This window comes from Helicoverpa zea, chromosome 31 (assembly GCF_022581195.2).
Source record: "Helicoverpa zea isolate HzStark_Cry1AcR chromosome 31, ilHelZeax1.1, whole genome shotgun sequence".
Classification (NCBI taxonomy): domain Eukaryota; kingdom Metazoa; phylum Arthropoda; class Insecta; order Lepidoptera; family Noctuidae; genus Helicoverpa; species Helicoverpa zea.
This window is the reverse complement of record NC_061482.1, coordinates 4,276,416-4,294,658: the sequence shown is the minus strand read 5'-3', so window position 1 is coordinate 4,294,658 and position 18,243 is coordinate 4,276,416. Positions and strand designations below refer to the sequence as shown.

At 35.7% G+C, this 18,243-nt stretch overlaps 1 protein-coding gene across 1 annotated transcript; it reads left to right on the top strand.

Annotated features, from left to right (window-relative positions):
* The first annotated feature begins 573 nt into the window (after positions 1–573).
* LOC124645383 (G-protein coupled receptor 52) lies at positions 574–11,378 on the top strand. Its single transcript, XM_047185185.1, has 3 exons — positions 574–751; positions 1,261–1,517; positions 1,923–11,378. The coding sequence occupies exons 1-3, from the start codon at positions 574–576 to the stop codon at positions 2,517–2,519; spliced, it is 1,032 nt and encodes a 343-aa protein (XP_047041141.1). The 3' UTR covers positions 2,520–11,378.
* Positions 11,379–18,243: the final 6,865 nt, after the last annotated feature.

Genomic DNA, 18,243 nt, shown 5'->3' with positions numbered 1-18,243 from the left:
TAGACACGAACATCTTGTCAACTTGTCAGCCCCAGCGAGCAATTTTAATAAAATGGTCTAAAGTTAGGCTTTCTATTTATAGAAGGAGGAAGGAAGGCTTAAAAGCCTTCCTCAGATGTAAATCTTTGTGCATTCGAATCTGACCTGCATCTAGGAATTAGGTCTCAGCAAAAAAAGATTCGTACTACTTTCGAGAGACCTTTACGAGAGGCCTTTGTCCGCTGTCGTACTATCGGATCGCGAGTAAAATTGAACTCTTTTGTAGTACTACACTTATCTGTGAAGAAGAAGTTAATAGTAAGTAAACGATTTATGTTATTGACATAGTAATTATGTGGTTATTGAATTGATTGGTCGTGAATGTCTCGCTAATATATCGGCAGTATGCCTCGGCAGGCGAGCTCAGTTGTATCATAAGCAACACTGAAATTGTCATTGCTGTCATTAGGAATACAGCCTACGCAATCCCAAGTGACTTAAAGTAGAAAATGTGCCTTGTAGAAGAACATTTAGAAATGGTTTCGTGATGCGTGTTTCGTAAGTCGTGTATTGAAGGTGTCATTGCACCCAGGTATGCCTGCCAAGATGATGAGCGCTCGGGGCGGAGCCGCGGCCGGCGGCGACGTGAGCGTGGCCGACAGCCCCCTCGCCTCCTTCGAGACCCTGACGCAAGCTGCCATCATAGCCGTCATGGGCATCGCGATAGTAGTCTCCAATCTACTCATCATTGCTTCGTTTCTCAACTTCAAAGGTATAACTTTAAATTGAACATACGTTTGAGTAAGTCAATTAAGTCAATTAAAGTAAGTCAATTAATGAAAACACGTTGAAATAGCTGTAGGTATTTTCTCTGCATTTACCAATACTGTGTGCTAGATATAACTCAGACACGACCACTATAATTGGGAATACAGTTTCAAATAATTTCATTACTCCGCACATAGTTGCGGGCCAGGTAAATTCTATAACAATTATTATTTTTGTCGGTCCTTGTACTGTAGGCTCTGAAATAGAATGCCGATTCGTAATCGCTTTTAGCTGCTATTATCCCTTGGAAATTTAATCCGTGCTGAAGTGGATTATCTAGTGAATTGTTCAGGTTTCTTTCAAACGGTTTATATTAGCACATTTCATGTAGAATGGTGTCGTTCACATTGAGCGAAGGAGACATCACGTAATAGGTATTAACCTACATTAATACTGTGATGATATTGGGATGAAAGGTACGAGATGTAAGAGTGGTGGTATGTTGTGGTGCAGGTCTGTCGAACGAGGTGATAAACTACTACCTGCTGTCGCTGGCGGTGGCGGACCTGCTGATTGGCGTGCTGGTGGTGCCGCTGTCCGTATACCCCGCCATCACGGGCCGCTGGATGTTCGGCGACCTCATGTGTCGCCTGGCCGGCTACGTCGAAGTCACGCTCTGGTCCGTCTCCGTCTACACCTTCATGTGGATCTCCGTCGACCGCTATCTGGCGGTCCGCAAGCCTCTCCGCTATGAGACGGTTAGTGCGACGGTAGTTATCCTTTTCAATATTTTTTTTATTAGCTAGCTAGCTTGCATTTGATGCATTCGCATTTAGTAATTGAACCTTTAACAAATCGATATTTGATTGAACTAAACCACATTTTCCTAACCATACGAAATCGATTCTTCTTTTTACTTATATAATAATTACTAATCACAATAAAGTAGATATCATTTTTCTATCTTTTTAATAGTTCCTGAACATTTAAATAACATTTTACATTTTACTAGTCGAATTTAATCATTAGCATGATTAATTATTTTGTATCTAATGTTAATATTCCTAGTATTTTAAATAATTTTGTCCCAATATGAATATAAAGTCAGAAATGTTAGATTAGTCTAGGCCGCGCCCGTTGTTGGCTAATTATTAATAACGATGTCCATGGACCAGGTACAAACGCGCACTAGAAGTCAGTGCTGGATGGTATTCACATGGATTTCAGCCGCTATGCTCTGCTGCCCGCCTCTGCTCGGTTACAAAAAGGAAGCTAATTTCGACACGGAAACCTTTATATGTATGTTGGATTGGGGCACTACGTACGCTTACACGGCCACCCTGGGTATACTAGTGCTGGGCCCCAGCGTGATCTCCATCGTGTACAACTACTGGTACATCTTCTCGATGAAGCGACGGCTGAACAGCGGCGTGCCCATCCACGACAAGGAGTACGCGACGGCGCTGGCCGAGAACCTGTCCAACCCTAGCCACTGGATGAGCTTCATCATGGTCTGCACGTTCTGGCTCAGCTGGACGCCCTATGTAGTCGTCAAACTCTACGAATATTGTACCGATCAGGAAATAAAGGTACCCATGTTACATTTCGGCGTCGTATGGATGGGGATTCTAAACTCATTTTGGAAGATTGTTATTCTGCTGACGTTCAGCCCGCAGTTCAGGCTCGCTCTAAGGATATTGTGCCTGACTGCTTGCTGCCGCGGCAAGGGGCGCCTGGCAGCGGAACTCATCGGCTTGGACAACGACGACTGAGTTCACCTTCTGGCGGGTATGTAAATCCTTTGTGAAGTGACAACCCGAACAATACACGGTAGTGTGGAACAGCCAATGATAAGGATTTAGATACCTGGCCTGGCTTTACGTTTGTCCACCATCTTGTATTTTGTTCTCGAATTTAGAACTTGCTGTGCTGAATTATTGCGAGCGTTGTGTCGATATTTCTGTGAGTTTCTTGATAATGTATGACTATCATTTAATGATTTAATACACTACCTATTGATCATTCCTGTAATGTAAGCTTGACATGAATATTGACTCGGCTTCAACTATAGCGTACACTGAGTCTGGAGGGTTATTAGTTCTTTAAAGCAAAGTAAACAATCAAAATTCATTGTAATGATTTCTTTAGTCAATAATTGTTGACAATAATGTGTTTAGGTTTGAAGTAAACACTCTGCCTCGTGCAATAAAGATCATATCATTTACTCAATGAATATTCGTTAGGTCTAAGCGTTATGAATGTAGTGTTAGAGGCTGTAAGGAATGAAATGTCCATTTATTTACCAATGAATGACCATACGTAAGTGTATGTATGTATTCGAGGGTGCCACATTCGATACTGTTGTGACAACCAATAGTTATATCTGTCTCTTGTTTTGACGCGATATGAATACAACAGATATTTTTATTGTGAAAGAAATACTGGACTGTAGTTATTGTTACGTGTATTTAGTGTTCCGTATAAAACAAACACGTTGAAGTAATTGCAATATCGGCTTCAATAAAATATCTCTCATTCACTAAGATAAATACATTTTAATTGAAAGCTGCATCTTATGCCCACAATTTAACTCGTTTGTTGAATTGTAAAGTTGTGTATCTAGTTAGAACTGAATATTGAATAATCTCAAAGGGAGGAAGTTTAACTAGAGCATATAAGTTTGCTTCATTACTTAGAATACGAATAAGTAGGTAAATAAGGGTGCGTCTACACGGTGCATGTAGCTGGAGCAAGTTAACATGCGCAAGTGACAGATGACAAGTGCATGCGGGTGGGTGTTGTGCTTTGGTACATGCGCTTGTCGCTAGATTCGCTCGTTTTTAAGATGCGTATAACCTGCGCATGTGCCTCAGTATGCGCAAGCTACTTGCCTCGTGTAGACACACCCTAAAGAAGCGTCGGTAAGAGAGTATCCGAGCTTTATGCTCCAGTAACGACCAATGGGACAGATCAATAACTCATTTTCAAAGAGAAACTTATGTTTCATTTATACCGGGATATTTTATACGAAACACTGATACGTGGATGTTAATGAATATTAAAATCGTAAGTACATTTACTTCTCACTTTGTGGTTTGATGCTGAGTTAATGTGCATTAAATGGTTTTATGTTACTTGTAGTCACGGTTTTCTAAAACACATGTATTTTAATTTAGTTGAACGCACATTCTGTAAGCTTTCCCCCGGGTGTTTGTTAAAAAAAAAACTAAATGATTGTTCTAAAATTGAAATTGACTATCGCCGTTGAATATTACCTAAACAGATTTCCTATATCGATGTTAAAGATATGCATTAAACTAATTAAGTGAACTGTTGAAAACAATAATGTTATACATATATAGAACCTTTATGCTATTCGTGTTCATTATATTAAAATGGAATCGTTTGGCGAGCTATGCAGATTTCTGTGTAATCAGGCCAAGCGTATTTGGGTTGGGACCGCGGTTTTGTCATCGTCAATACTCATTGTGCCGAACTCGCTTTGTCCAACTCACGGAATAATCGACTCGCCCAACGATGACGTAAACATTTTCTCAAATTAAAGGCTGTGCTTAGACTATCTTTGATTTTTTTATTTCAAGGTAGATATTTAGGTTGTAATCTTAGCTGTTATTTATAATCTACTGTATATATTTGTTGTCACTGCCTGTTTTACTGTATTTCTATGAACACTAAGGACTACTTATTATCAACTGTTTTATGTAGCTCTCTAGTTTAGTGTCACCGGGCGAGGTCATTTGAGTCACTGTGTGTACATTATGACACATTATTATCATTTTTTGTTCATCATTCACTATTTAAAGTCTAGGAAAATTATTGTAAATGCAGATTTTCGTAGTTGAGAATTTATTGTCTTGCAGTGCCTACATTAGGTACTTTTTCTGATAAATAAATAATTTATAGTTACATGTATTTATTGAATTAGGTCGTGCCTCCAAGATGCGGATGTGTTTCATTCATTACTGAAAAAAGCAATATTCAGAGATCAGTCGAAACTTAATTACGAGTCGGTCTGTACCCTCATTTTTTCTAACATTTCTATCGGAATAAAAATAGTTTCCAATTACCAATTATTTATGATACACAACTTTAATGAAATATTTTTTGTAAATATGTCAGAAAATTTCTCTCTGATCTGAAAATTTTCAACGTTCGAATTTCCCGAGGAAAAAGGCCGCAAGTGGGTTCACACATTATTTTCCAGATTTCCAGAACTACGTGAGGTACATTACATAATACATCTTTACCAGTCATACCAAGGGTTGCCCGGATAACTGGGTGGAGGAGGTCAGGCAGTAGCTCCTTGTAAGACACTGGTACTCAACTGCATCGGGTTAGACTGGAAACCGACCCCAACATAGTATGGGAAAGGCGATTATCTGCGATTCTAATTGAATATGAACAAGTTATCATGATCTGCTGCAGTGCTCAACACATTCATAAAATATATTTTTTTCTGCATATCGGCAATTAAAACCTATGGCCATTCATACATAGGTACTTACATAATTTATTTTCGAAATAACATTTTTTTCAAACACGCATGCTAAGCAAAATAATACCAGTGTTTGACGTAATTTTCCAAGTAACTTTTACCCCGTTGTATGTCGGAGCATTTAAAAAAGAAATTAAATTCTTTTGCACCATAATATGTCCTGTGTTGGCTAATCTCCTTACATGAGAACAGCTGCCGTAGCAGATAATCGGCTTAGAGGACATCATCATGTCGGAGTGCAGATATATGAGTCACAATTGATTATCTATTGTTTTATAATTAGCTACACCACATAGAAGCAGTTAATAAAAACACTGTTTTTTCGTAGTAAATTGTTTCTGAGGTAACGTTTAGTTCGCAAAATAAATGGCCTGATTGTATAAACCTGATATTGGAAGGAAATTGCTAATTAGATTAAAGTGGCCTATTAGGGCGTCAGCTGCCGAGTTTCCACTAACATTGCTCATTAGTATTATAAACCCCACTTGCTTTAGTACTACCGGGTTGTAAATATTGTGTTAAAAATATCACAAAGAACATAAAAGACTCAAAATTGATCTCATATAGACAACAATTAAAATTCGAACGAAATAGATACACGATGAAAAAAAAGACTTTTAAACAGCAACTTGATTAATTCCTCATCATCATCCGAGCCTTGCCAACTGTGTTGGGGTCGGCTTCTAGTCTAACAGGCTGCAGCTAAGAACATACCAGTGTTTTACAAGGAGCGACTGTCTATCTGACCTCCTCAACCCAGGCAACTTGATTAATTGATGTTCCACAAATATTATTTACTACAAAAATAATTACTTTTTGTAATAAATATATGAGTGATATTATCTGCCAAGGTAATTTGTAACCTATGTACTTAGTAACAAGGTTCTTACTTGTTTGACAGGAAGGTTCGTTATGAGCAAAACTGATGTCACATTACGTAATTATAATTAATCGCCACAGGTTTCGCATGTCACTGCGTTTTATAATTAATACTGTCCCCAGAAATTGCAATATGAAATTATTATTTTACTAGCTTCCACCCACGGTTTCACCCGCCTCCCGAGACAACTGATTCCCGTAACCGGATGGTGACAAAACCTATCCTGCGTCCTTCTCCCGAGTCTAAGCTACCTCCCCTCTAATTTTCAGCTTAAACTAGTGTGACTAAAACGACTTGTTTACATACAGAACACAAAGATATATATTTTTTATAAGTCTTGCAAACAAAAAAATGTTTTAGAAATTCTTACAATTTACATTATGTTGCTCAACTCCAATTATTTTCTCTCATTAGTGTGGCAGTTATTATATAAAAACCATACGGCTTTGTATTTTGTCCTATTTTACATGTCCAGTCAGATAAATACCTACATTCATTATAATGGTCGGAAAGTCAACGCTTTTCACGTTTCGCCGTCACATAAATGCCAGCATATTGGCGTTTTCACAAAGGCATGAAACATTTCATCGGAAACGCATCAATAGAATTTTTCGCTTTTGAAATTCTGCATGGCTTTTATAGTGGGAATAATTGGTTAAAACGCGTATTCATAGAAATCTCAAAATTCAAACATAAAGGACTAAATGAAAACACGTGTGCAATGGTTAAACGGAAAAAGAATTTTCTTTTTTTAGGGTTCTGTTATTCAAAAGGGAAAAATGGAACCGATATGTTTACTACTTCATTTGTGCGACCTTTTCTGTCGATTGCGTGAGTTATCCATTAATCATATTGAAACCGTATATTCAGGTCTAGGGTCCTTCAAACTAGTGAAAAAAAGTCTTCAAGCCTATTCCGTAGCTCTCAAGGAAATAACGAGATTGAAACAAAAAGAAGCTACCAGTTTAAATGGGATCTCATATTAAAAAGCCTTATATCATTGTAAAACATTAATTATTTATTTACTTCAAATCTTTATTTATTGTAGGTAGAATACTGAGAAATATATTTAAAAAATCCTGAACTATTTAAAATGAACCTGCGCACGGAAAGGTTATCGAGACTGACTCATATTTTTTCCAGATTTTATTTATATAAAAATATTCGCTGAAAATTCGGTTTGCGTGTACCTGCCAATATTTATCCAATAAATCATCGTTAGCATTCGTAGTGATCAATCAAGTTAAAACATAAAAAGCTTTTTATTAAAAATACAGCAATATCTTTTGCCTTCGTTACTTTAATCTTTTCACCATTGCCTTCTAGCCGATAAATACTTCTATATAATATGTATAATAAAGAGAAAAATATTTTTTTGTTTCTACCCTGAAGATTCCGAAACTAATGAACCGATTAGAAAAATTCTTTCACTGTTGGGGCGCTACACTCTTCCCGAGTAACATAGGCTATATTTTATCCCGGTACGGGCAGTAGTTCCCACGGGACGCGGGTGACGAGTCTATAAGAAAATACTTATTTACCTCAAATACTTACCAGTTTTTTAATGAAAGTGAAATTATTATCAATCATTTTCGCGATGCATTATAATTTTGCTATTACTGCAGGTTATCCCATACTGTAATAGTAGGTAATTAGTTAAGTACCTATTTCATAAAGCTTCATGCATTATTTACTTCAGCATAATGCTGCAACGATTTTGAAAATTACATCAATATTGTTTTAGCGATTTAATAACAAACTACAGATTTACACAGACCGACAGATTAACTATTGCATGAATAATATTAATATGATTGAGAACTTAAACGTGCTTTATATTGCTGTCAATTCAATTCACATAATCACTTAGTTTAGCTGTATCCATTGTAAAAAGGTTTGGAGGAGTGTAAATAGTTCTCGTGTTTTTCTCTCAATATCTAAATTGTTACTGTAAAATGTATAGGTAGGATAAGGAATGACGGGTCAAGGGTGTGTGAATATGTACAGAAAATGGTATTGTCTATGTGTGTGTTCTTGGTTGATATGCTACGTTGTGCGTCGCACGTTGGTCGACTTTTACAGGGTGGAACCACATTTGAATATATGAATTTGTATGCATATTAACAGACAAATTTATGGAGATGACTGTCCACTCATTGCTTTGTAGCCTTAAACATCTGTAGGTACTGAAACTGTTGAAAAAAGATCTGAAATGAAATTGGAAGCCTACGTGAAGGTTTTTTTAGATAGAGAATGTAAAAAGAAAAAAAGGTTTTGAAAACTTTTAACAATTTGAACATTTATTGTTAATATTTAAATATATATTTTACTTTAAAAAAGTATTAAAATCTATTTGTGTACATGGAAATAAAATGTAGTATTGTACAGTAATTTTATAGGAATGGAAGATGGACGCTTCTTTTGAAGGATAGATAGAAAAGAATACATTCATGTTATTTGGAAACCCGTATGCACATATTATGTTATTTATTTATTTTACCACAAACAGTTGTAAAGTACCAATCGCACTACATAGGAAATTGACTGTTTTCCAAAGTTGACAGAAGCCGAGAGAGTAGTTCTCTGTTCTATCATTCTAGAAGTTTAGAGGTTTGACACGACCAACTCTGTATTGGTCCATTGCACGGAACAACTACGATTAAGTTCGTGAACACTGCGGTCGTATTGTGTGAAATGCTTTTACACCGCATTTCTGTGAACTTTGGAAATGTTGGCGAACCAAAATATCACACTTGTCTGTAAAATCTAACACACATTTTTGAGTCTCTGTGAATTTAAATAAACGTGTTTGATTCTAAAAGTTATTTCAAGATGCTTTTCAAAGAGATTATGTATTAGTAAGCATTTAGTTCAAGTTATCCGCTCTCAGTAAGAATCATTTTATTTTAATTTTAAAATATTTCAACGTACTGAAACTTGGGTGTAACATTCTTACGCGTATCTATATGTGCAAGTTGCAATAATTACGTAGGTAGCTTCTTTAGTTTTAATTTTCAAAAATGTCATTAAAAAATTACAAAATCTAAATCACAAAAATGTGTGTTAAACGACTTTAGGTATTTATTCAGGTTATAGTTTTATAACGCAGCGTGACACACCAGCAAGAATAAGGTGATTTGTTTATGTAATTCTGTTTAAATGATTGATGGATAAACAGTTATAACATGTATTGGGATGTATGCACGCGTATTTAATTTGTTACATTTACTTAGCTATACTAATTAAACTGGAGTTAATTTGGACGCATATTATGAATATTAGATATATATGAAACAGAGATACAATAACTTATTTAAAAATAAAAAAAAATACTCTTACTATTAAAACTATTCTTAACATCATAATTATTAATTCGTCCAAAAATGCTGCCAATTTTCCGAATTAAAAAAATATTATTTTTAAATAAGATAAAGAATAAACTCGCAATCATTCATTTTCATTATGATAAGTTACTGGTTTAAAATTAAGAGCACAATTTATTTATTTCCACTTTGTTTATAACTGCATATTATTTACGTTTAGTATTCATAAACAATTACATAGTCAACACATTTATATGACACGTCACACAAATGTGGTTCAGTAGTTGCGAATAAAAGGCGATGCGTTTCATCCAAATATGGACTTTAAATCCTCTGCTTAAAGCTCATTTCTATGTTACCACTAGCTGACCACATTTCCCTTCACTGGGGAAATATCCGTATTCATATGTCATTGTTGACGTGCACGAATAAAACCACAGGAGATTTCATAGCTTTGTATGTTATACGAAATTGTAAATACAATGTTACTTAGTTCTACATTTCAAAGTCTAAATGCTGAACAATTGAACTGTTAAATGTAGTTCGATCACATTAACACATTCCGTAGTTCCCGGAAATTAGAGAGGTTGTGTTGTTACAAAATAGAGGTAAATTCAGGACAACGTTTGCGTTTTGTAATGTAATATTGAAGTGTACATTTCGCGAAAGTGTGCTTAAATTGTATTCCTAATATAGCGATCGTTGTAATTTAGATGAAACGAATACCATTAAATTCAACAATAATATGGAATGTGTTATTGCAATGTTGCTAAGTTTTGAAACTAGCACAAGAGTTTTATAGGTTTTTTCAGATTGGAAATCCGGCGTTTTGAATGAAAACAAATGAACGTCCGTATGTTGAACGACAAAAGCACCTTTGTCGCTCTGACACGTCCAATTTAGGGCCGATTTTTCAATCGCCAACTAACTTTTATCTGAAAAATATCATTTACATTTGGACAGCTTTTGTAAATGCATTTTTCTCAGATAGACATCTGATGATTGGAAAACCGGTCCTTAAAAGAAGTGGTGTCTGATTTTAGAAAAAGAAGGCATTACCTACATAACTTTTAAATATAAAAAGTATGTAATAAAAACTAAACGATTGTATGACTTAAACGTTGAATTAAGATAGTTTTGTAAGGACTTAGTTTCCATTATCACAAACTGCATTAATATAAAAACAGTCATAAATTGATTCTTAAGAAACACAAATTAGCTTGTTCATTTAAAAATGTATGTGCAGAAGTAATTTTCTTCACACTCAGGGTACAGTCACCACGTAACTAGACATTGTTATTATTGTTATGAGAAATAAGACATATGGCGTTGTAATAAAATTGATAGTGGCTGGCATACTCATGCATATATAAAATTAATTGCAATATAAGTACTTAATATACTGAAGAGTCGATATATGTTCGCGTTGCAGCCTGTTGTAAGGCGAAAATAATTATCCCATAAGTGTGCAGTCCAAGTTAACTTCAGTTTTCAACACGAAACTTTTTGTTTTTACACTAAATAAGCAGGTTATAGCATTTATTTTAGTACTGAATCTAATTATAGATATTTATCTACTACTTAATATGTAAAGAATTATTTTTTTTACTAGTCTTAGGAATGTTTTGTTAATGGTGAACACTCGAGGTAAAATAAACGTTAGTTTGTATTCAGATGCTGTAAGCGAAATAATGAGCGATAGTTGATCAAATAGTTATAGCATTTCTTGTTACCAAAGTTATATTATCATGTTTTAAATGCCAATTTATAGCTGTTGTCTACGTGTAGAACAGAGGTACTGAACTGGTTATATGTAATAAACTCAATTATGTATTCGTATATATTATGGTAACAATTGTTCAATAGTTTTGTCTCAACTCAAGATTCGTCACTATTAAAATGTTTAGCTCAAGTTTTGATGTTTTATTTATAACACATGTAACTATAATTTGCATTGGATCATATTAAAATAGTGTTCTACATGAAGCATTTTTTTTCTCATCTGATTAAAAAAATATATATTAATACTACATTAAAAAGCCGAAATAATAATTAGTCTCCTTTCATCCGGGGTGTGAACTAGTTCCTTCGGGGATATTGGCGTGGGCAGAAACTGTAGATACCAATTATGCGATAGGCATATCACGAGACAGCTAGATGATTCGATCAAGTTATAGCCAATGAGCATGATGGTTCCACTTCATTACTCGACTAGCGAAGCCTAAAGCAGAGTCATGCAGATATTATAGGTAGGTATGTAGTGAGGCCAGCCGTCTACATAAATCACACGTCGTGTGCACCCTAATGTCAGTTAACTATAATATGGCTTTACGACACACATTCGCACATTAATATTCATAAAATTTATTTTGTATAGTGAATTATTAACAACTAGTTTCTGCCAGCGGTTTCACCCGCATCCCGTGGGAACTACTTCCCGTACCGGGATAAAAAATAACCTATAGCCTTCCTCTTTGTTACACAGCTTTGTTCGAAAAAAATTCCAAGAATTGAATTTTAAAGCGGCGAGCAGCCAGCGATTAAAAACGTGTAAAATGTAAATCTGTTAATATTTTCCGGCGGGCGAAATAAAGGTAATTTAAGTTTTGCATGCAGTAAGCTTTTAATCTGTAGTTTAATAAAAGAGGTTGGTTGGGATTTTGGGTAAAGGTTTTTTTCATGGTTGCTTGGGTGTGGTTTGGCCCGGTAGGGTCGTGACCTAGTTGTGACTAGGGACACATCGTCAGCAGTGATGAGTATTGTGTCGCCCACAATGGGTACCTAAGCGCTTTCAGGCCGAGCGTTGACTTCAGTCTTAGCGATCAGAAATTGTAATTGCATCCTAAAGTGGTTTCATTGTGGTGTTGAATTATATTCTATATAAGTATATAAGCTAGATAGGTACAAAGCCATATCCCATGCCTTACAATCATTTAATAATATTGGCTAAATTAAGGCCAAAGTATTTTTCGGAGCAATTTGACGAGTTCTACTTTAATTTCAGCCATTTTCAGCAATTAAAGTCTCAAGCAGTACACTTAATGAGATAAGAAAGTGTAAGTGTGTAACTATTATAAGTGGTGTCCTGTGGTTAGGTACATATTACTATAAAAAAATATCAATGCACTACTTTTAAGTAGCAAAATGGTTAGGTATTTCGAAGAGTATACAACAGTACCTGTATAACAGTATCTAGTACCTGGGATAGCTTCCAAAATTGTTATTTCCTGAGCGTTTGCCGAAGCCATAAACAATGTTAATGTTTGACCGGACTAATTTCCAAAGGTCCACAGATTTTAACGAGAATTTCGATACCAAGGACCGGGGAATAAATTTTGAGTGAACCAATTTTGTACTACATCACAAACGTAGTTTCGGGTAGAGCTAGTAGGTAACTGCGATGGTAATTAAGATAAAGAATAACAGCCTTACTACAAAAACTTAAACATCTGTTGAACACTTGTCTAAAAAAGCGTGGCTGCAAAACGGATCTTATTTCAACGTCATAATAAAACTGATATTATATTGATTTGATATTATAGACAAGTGTTCAACAGATGTTTACAAGTTTTCGTGGGACGACTGCAAATGTTTTAAAATCCTTAAGGTCCTGATAGTTTTCATTTTCATATTTTATTTGCATACCATAATGTTACAGATGTTGAAGAGGCTAAGGTCCAATTATTGACCCTGACAGCAAAAGAAGGCATTATGATTTTATTTCTAGTAATAATTAATACTAACTACGTATTTTCTAGCTTCTGCCAGCGGTTTCACCCGCATCCCGTGGGAACTACTTCCCGTACCGGGATAAAAAGTAGCCTATAGCCTTCCTCGATAAATGGGCTACCTACCACTGAAATAAATTTTCAAATCAGACCAGTAGTTCCGAGATTAGCGCGTTCAAACAAACAAACAAACGCTTTATAATATTAGTATAGATTATGGTCTTCTGCTGTTAGCGTCTGTGTGTTTGCGACATAAACTCCAAAACTACTGGTAAAATCGATGATACCAACTTGATTAAGGTTTAAATATATGTGGGTCCATCCATCCATTTGATTACAAGCCTACTCGTGCGAAACCGACACGATTTGCTAGAAATTTTCAAAGGAGGTTCATAAAGGTTAGTACAAGTTTGGTTTGCAATATCAATGATTATACTTTTTCTACCTTACCAGTCTAACCAAGGGGTATCGGGTTGCCCGGGTAACTGGGGTAAGGAGGTCAGATAGGCAGTCGCTCCTTGTACAACATTGGTACTCAGCTGAATCCGGTTAGACTGCCGAATCCAACATAGTTGGGAAAAGGCTCAGAAGATGATGATGATACTTCTTCTACCTTACGCATCATTTCCAGGGGTACAAGAAATACACCTCTACAGCTACAATATTAGAAAAGCTTTGCTCTGACATATTTCTCGCTACATTTTGTTACAGCTATAACTCTAACTTCCCTCACTAGATGGCGTGGTGTCGATTACTTCGGCTATTAGTCGCGAGGTGGCGTAACTGCGTTGTATAGGTACATTTTAAACTCATCGGGCCTTACTACAAAAACTTTAAACCCTGTTTTACACTTGTCTAATAAAATTTTGGCTGCAAAATGAACCATATGTCAACGTCATAATTTGACATTTTTTTAGACAAGGCATAAACTGACGTTTAAAAGTTTTTGTGGTAAGACGGCTAAGATCCTCGTCATTAAAAGTTTTGAAACATAATCTCTTTCCCGCCGTTTCACTCGCGTCATTGGTAGCGTGCATCCCGTATGCGTACTATTTATTATGTTACTCAGACAATGAAGAATTCTAATGATTTTTTATATCGGCCTCTAGGTACTCGTAAAGTCGGCAAAAACAATTTTGCGGTTTTAGATATGACTTTTCTTTTATACATGTCTGAAATTTTCCATGATTTATAAGAACAGACGTTTTATCTGTCTGAGAGAGTTGTTCGTAGAAACGATGTGTACCTACAATGATATCCATTACATGTCGTGTAGGATACATGACAAACAGAACTACTTTCCTTATTTGGGCGCTTTTAAAAGACCTCATATATTACCAAACCGACAGCATCCAAGTCGTTGTGAAATATATCTAATGCGACTATTTCATACAAGTCTAGAGTAGTTCCTTAAGTGCTCAAATCTTTTATACATCCTTCAACAGCATAGACCATCTATATTTTTATACTATCTATGTAAAACTAAAAAAAAGGTATACTAATTTAAAAAAAAGGTGTATTTTTTTGTTTGCTTGTACCCTAAAAGCTCCGAATCTACTGAAATAATTTGAAAAGTTCACTGTTGTCTTAACTCTTCCCAAGTAGCATAGGCTATATATATTATTATTTATTATACAAGCTGTTGATTTGCATGCGTGCCATAGTCAAGGACGTAATTATACTAATGATTCTCAACCCAAATCAACAAAAAATTGGTACAATTTTTTTTTATTTTAATTTTTTTTCGGAAATTCGTCAATGTCACCTATCCGTTTTCAAACTCGGCGCGTATGTTACTGGCCTCAAAACCGTGCTGCTCCCTCACACAAACGCAAAAACAAAGCATACGCAACGATTATTCATTAATTTCATTCATAAAATTGGATTACTTCTGAAATACTACGACATTACAATGACAAAAAAGCAGTGCATATTAGCTATTTCCCGCCTACTATAATTCCAATCGATTATTTACGTATTTTATGTCCTCCTCCTGAAGTATGGCACAAATGCAAATCAACAACTTGTATATATTTTATCTCGGTACGGGCAGTAGTTCCCACGGGACTCTGGTGAAACCGCGCGAAAACGCTAGTATCAAAAAACAAGTCTAACTATAATGATCTAGTCTATCTAAATACAGATCTAAATTGTGGAAGAGTTTTATAAAGATTACATTCAACTTTATAATTGCACTACATATTAGATTCAAGCTCCTTTTTAACTTTACTTGGAAGAGTAAGCAAGTTTCTAGGGACAAGTATGTAACCCATATTGTAGGTTTAAATATAACTTTATAACTGGAAGCAACATCTTTTAGTACGTACATTCCATCTTCGAAATTCTTTATTTAAGGCGAGGTTCCACTAAAATTGTTCACTCATACTTGTCTACGAAAAAAATGTGACACGAGTTCACAGCTAGCATTCCCTTATTTGTGGACAGACGACCTTATAAAGGTCGCCGGAAGACGCTGGATGTAGGTCGCCTCCAACAGGTATCTGTGGAGATCTAAGGGGGAGGCCTATGTTCAGCAGTGGACGTCCTATGGCTGAGATGATGATGATGATGATGATTCCCTTATAACAGTCTTTCTCACTTGTGAATTTTGCGCTCGGTTTATCTCGGTTCATCCAGAGCATACATAGGTGGTATAGATAGTTCAACTCAGATTTGCACGCGGCCCTATGTGTGCGTCGGCTTGTAAATATACAACTTTCATTCGTGTGACAGTGACGTCGTCCGAGCATGACGTGTTCTCATCGCTTTTTGTTATGAGTACAGTCGTTTACGAAAATGTCTAGTTCTTCACGGAGAAAATGTTTAAGGAGTCAGGTAGCGTTTCAAAAAATGAAACAACATTCAAAGCTTTTTATTATTACATTTTACAGTTTTTCATTATTTTCTCATAAGTTTTTTCAAATTGACGTTGACAGTAGCTAAGAAATAAATGAGGTGAAATATCTAAGATGAATTAAATACTCCTTACATATTTTCTAGATCTCGGGGTACGCGGACAATAAATAAAAGTGTGGACTAAGAATGTAAAAAGACGTATAATCTAGTATAATAATGTAAACAAAATGTGTGAGGAATTTTAAAAAATAATATTGCTTCGCATAATATCGACCAAAATAAGACGGAAATAATGAAACTCATAAATGAACGTTTAAGTCATATTGATGAAGGGATGTTGGGTAATACTTGTCGACATGTACAAAAGAAAAAAGAAAAATTTATAATTTACCTCGGTGAGAGTAGCGAATCCGAAAATTCATCATTTGATTTTTCAAGTAGCGATTCAGAATTATTATAAATAAATAAACATTAAATTACGTAATAACTGTTTTTCTTTAAACAGCCGTAACCCCTAAATAACTGTATTTGTACCCGACTGTACCTCTTGTCACGCACACAAAGTCACTGTATATGTACAAGGGTTACCCACACATAAGGCCGCGCGCAAGACTGAGTTGAACTTACTATACACGCGCGATAGCAAACAATTGACAGCTGTCAGGTCTAAGATGACATTTGGAACCAAGGAACAGATTTTGACTCACTGTCGCGCGCATACACTCGATTTTGCTACGCGCGTCAAAAATCCGCCTGTATGAACTGCGAATACTTAAAAAAGAACAGAAAGCGCACGTCATTTCTTTCTTTAAAAGAAACGGTCACTCTTATAAAAAAAAAAAAAAAAAACTGAAGATTTAAAGACAAAGGTGACATCATATATCATTTAAAAAGTTACAAATGGTTCCATAGTTCCTTCAGACATTACTACATATTGTACATATCATTTCCACAAGTACCTACACTAAAGAAACATCTATGTGCGTCACAACTCACATTACAATCTGGTGGAATTCCGCCTTTCCAGGTACATTGTACTATGACTGCGAACATCAGTCTGGAAGCTGAATACCTACATTGCAACGACATTGCAATACCTGCGTTCTCCGCTGCAAAGTCGTTGGTACGCGGTCCAAGTATTCCTCTCGAAGGTATGCGATATATCAAATATTTAGCTGTAAGGCATCTTGTAACTATGATCTCGGAATAACAGGGTTTAAAAATTCTTTTGCTGGTAGAGCAACTTGGAATTCATATTGGTTTGCGTTCTTTAAGCTTTATGCTGTGATTCAGAGGTTTTGCATTTTTAAGGAGACTGCAATACTTGATATGAAATATACTGAGATGTATGCTGCGGGATTGTTCGAAAGAGTTACCGCGGCCCTAGTACATAAGAGTCTGACACAAGATGTATCAAATGATCAATCTGTGAGCAGTTTCTTCCTACATAACTTAATTATCTAACTCATACCCCACTACTTCTTTACGTACACAGATAGGACTGAAAAAGAACATAGGCTAATTTACGCTGGCTGCGAGAATTAGGTCACTCAGAGAAACCGGCAGTAAACACCTAGTAATATGATCTATGAATTAAACTATGTATGAAAAATAACGTAACAAATGACGATCAATCTTCCCGAGCCATATCTATACATATAATAAATCTGTAAAAAAACTGTCTGTACATTGAATATATAAAAAAAATAATAATTGGGTGGGGTTCAGAAACAGTAATGGAGCACAAATCCAAAAAAAAAATTCTGTCTGTATGTCTGTACATATGTCTGTATGTCTGTTTGTTTGTACACGCTAATCTTCCGAAATACTGAACGGATTTCAATGATTTTTTCTTTGTTGTATCAGTATTAAGCCTGGTCAACATATAGGCTATAATTTATCTTCGAAACTTGAAGACCTGATGCAGAACTCCAACAGACCAACAAAACTATAAGAGATACAAAAATGGTGCCGTGGCAAAAATTGTTTCATGTGATGAGCATTTTCAGCTGAGATAATAAATTTTAAGATCTGGAACACCTGATGTGGAACCCCAAGAGCCCAGCTTCTCTGTACCATATACAGGTACGACGTTTTAGCAAAAGTTGTTCAATTTGATAAGCACTTTCTATTGACTTATACAAATTGAAGATCTAAAACACCTGATGTGGAACTCCAGGGGCCCAGCTAGAC

Excerpts from the sequence above, each read along its gene's own strand:
- LOC124645383 (XM_047185185.1), top strand. The coding sequence starts at position 574 with ATGCCTGCCAAGATGATGAGCGCTCGGGGCGGAGCCGCGGCCGGCGGC. Across the intron at positions 752-1,260 it reads TTCGTTTCTCAACTTCAAAG|GTCTGTCGAACGAGGTGATA; the intron begins GTATAACTTTAA and ends GTTGTGGTGCAG. Across the intron at positions 1,518-1,922 it reads ATGAGACGGTTAGTGCGACG|GTACAAACGCGCACTAGAAG; the intron begins GTAGTTATCCTT and ends TCCATGGACCAG.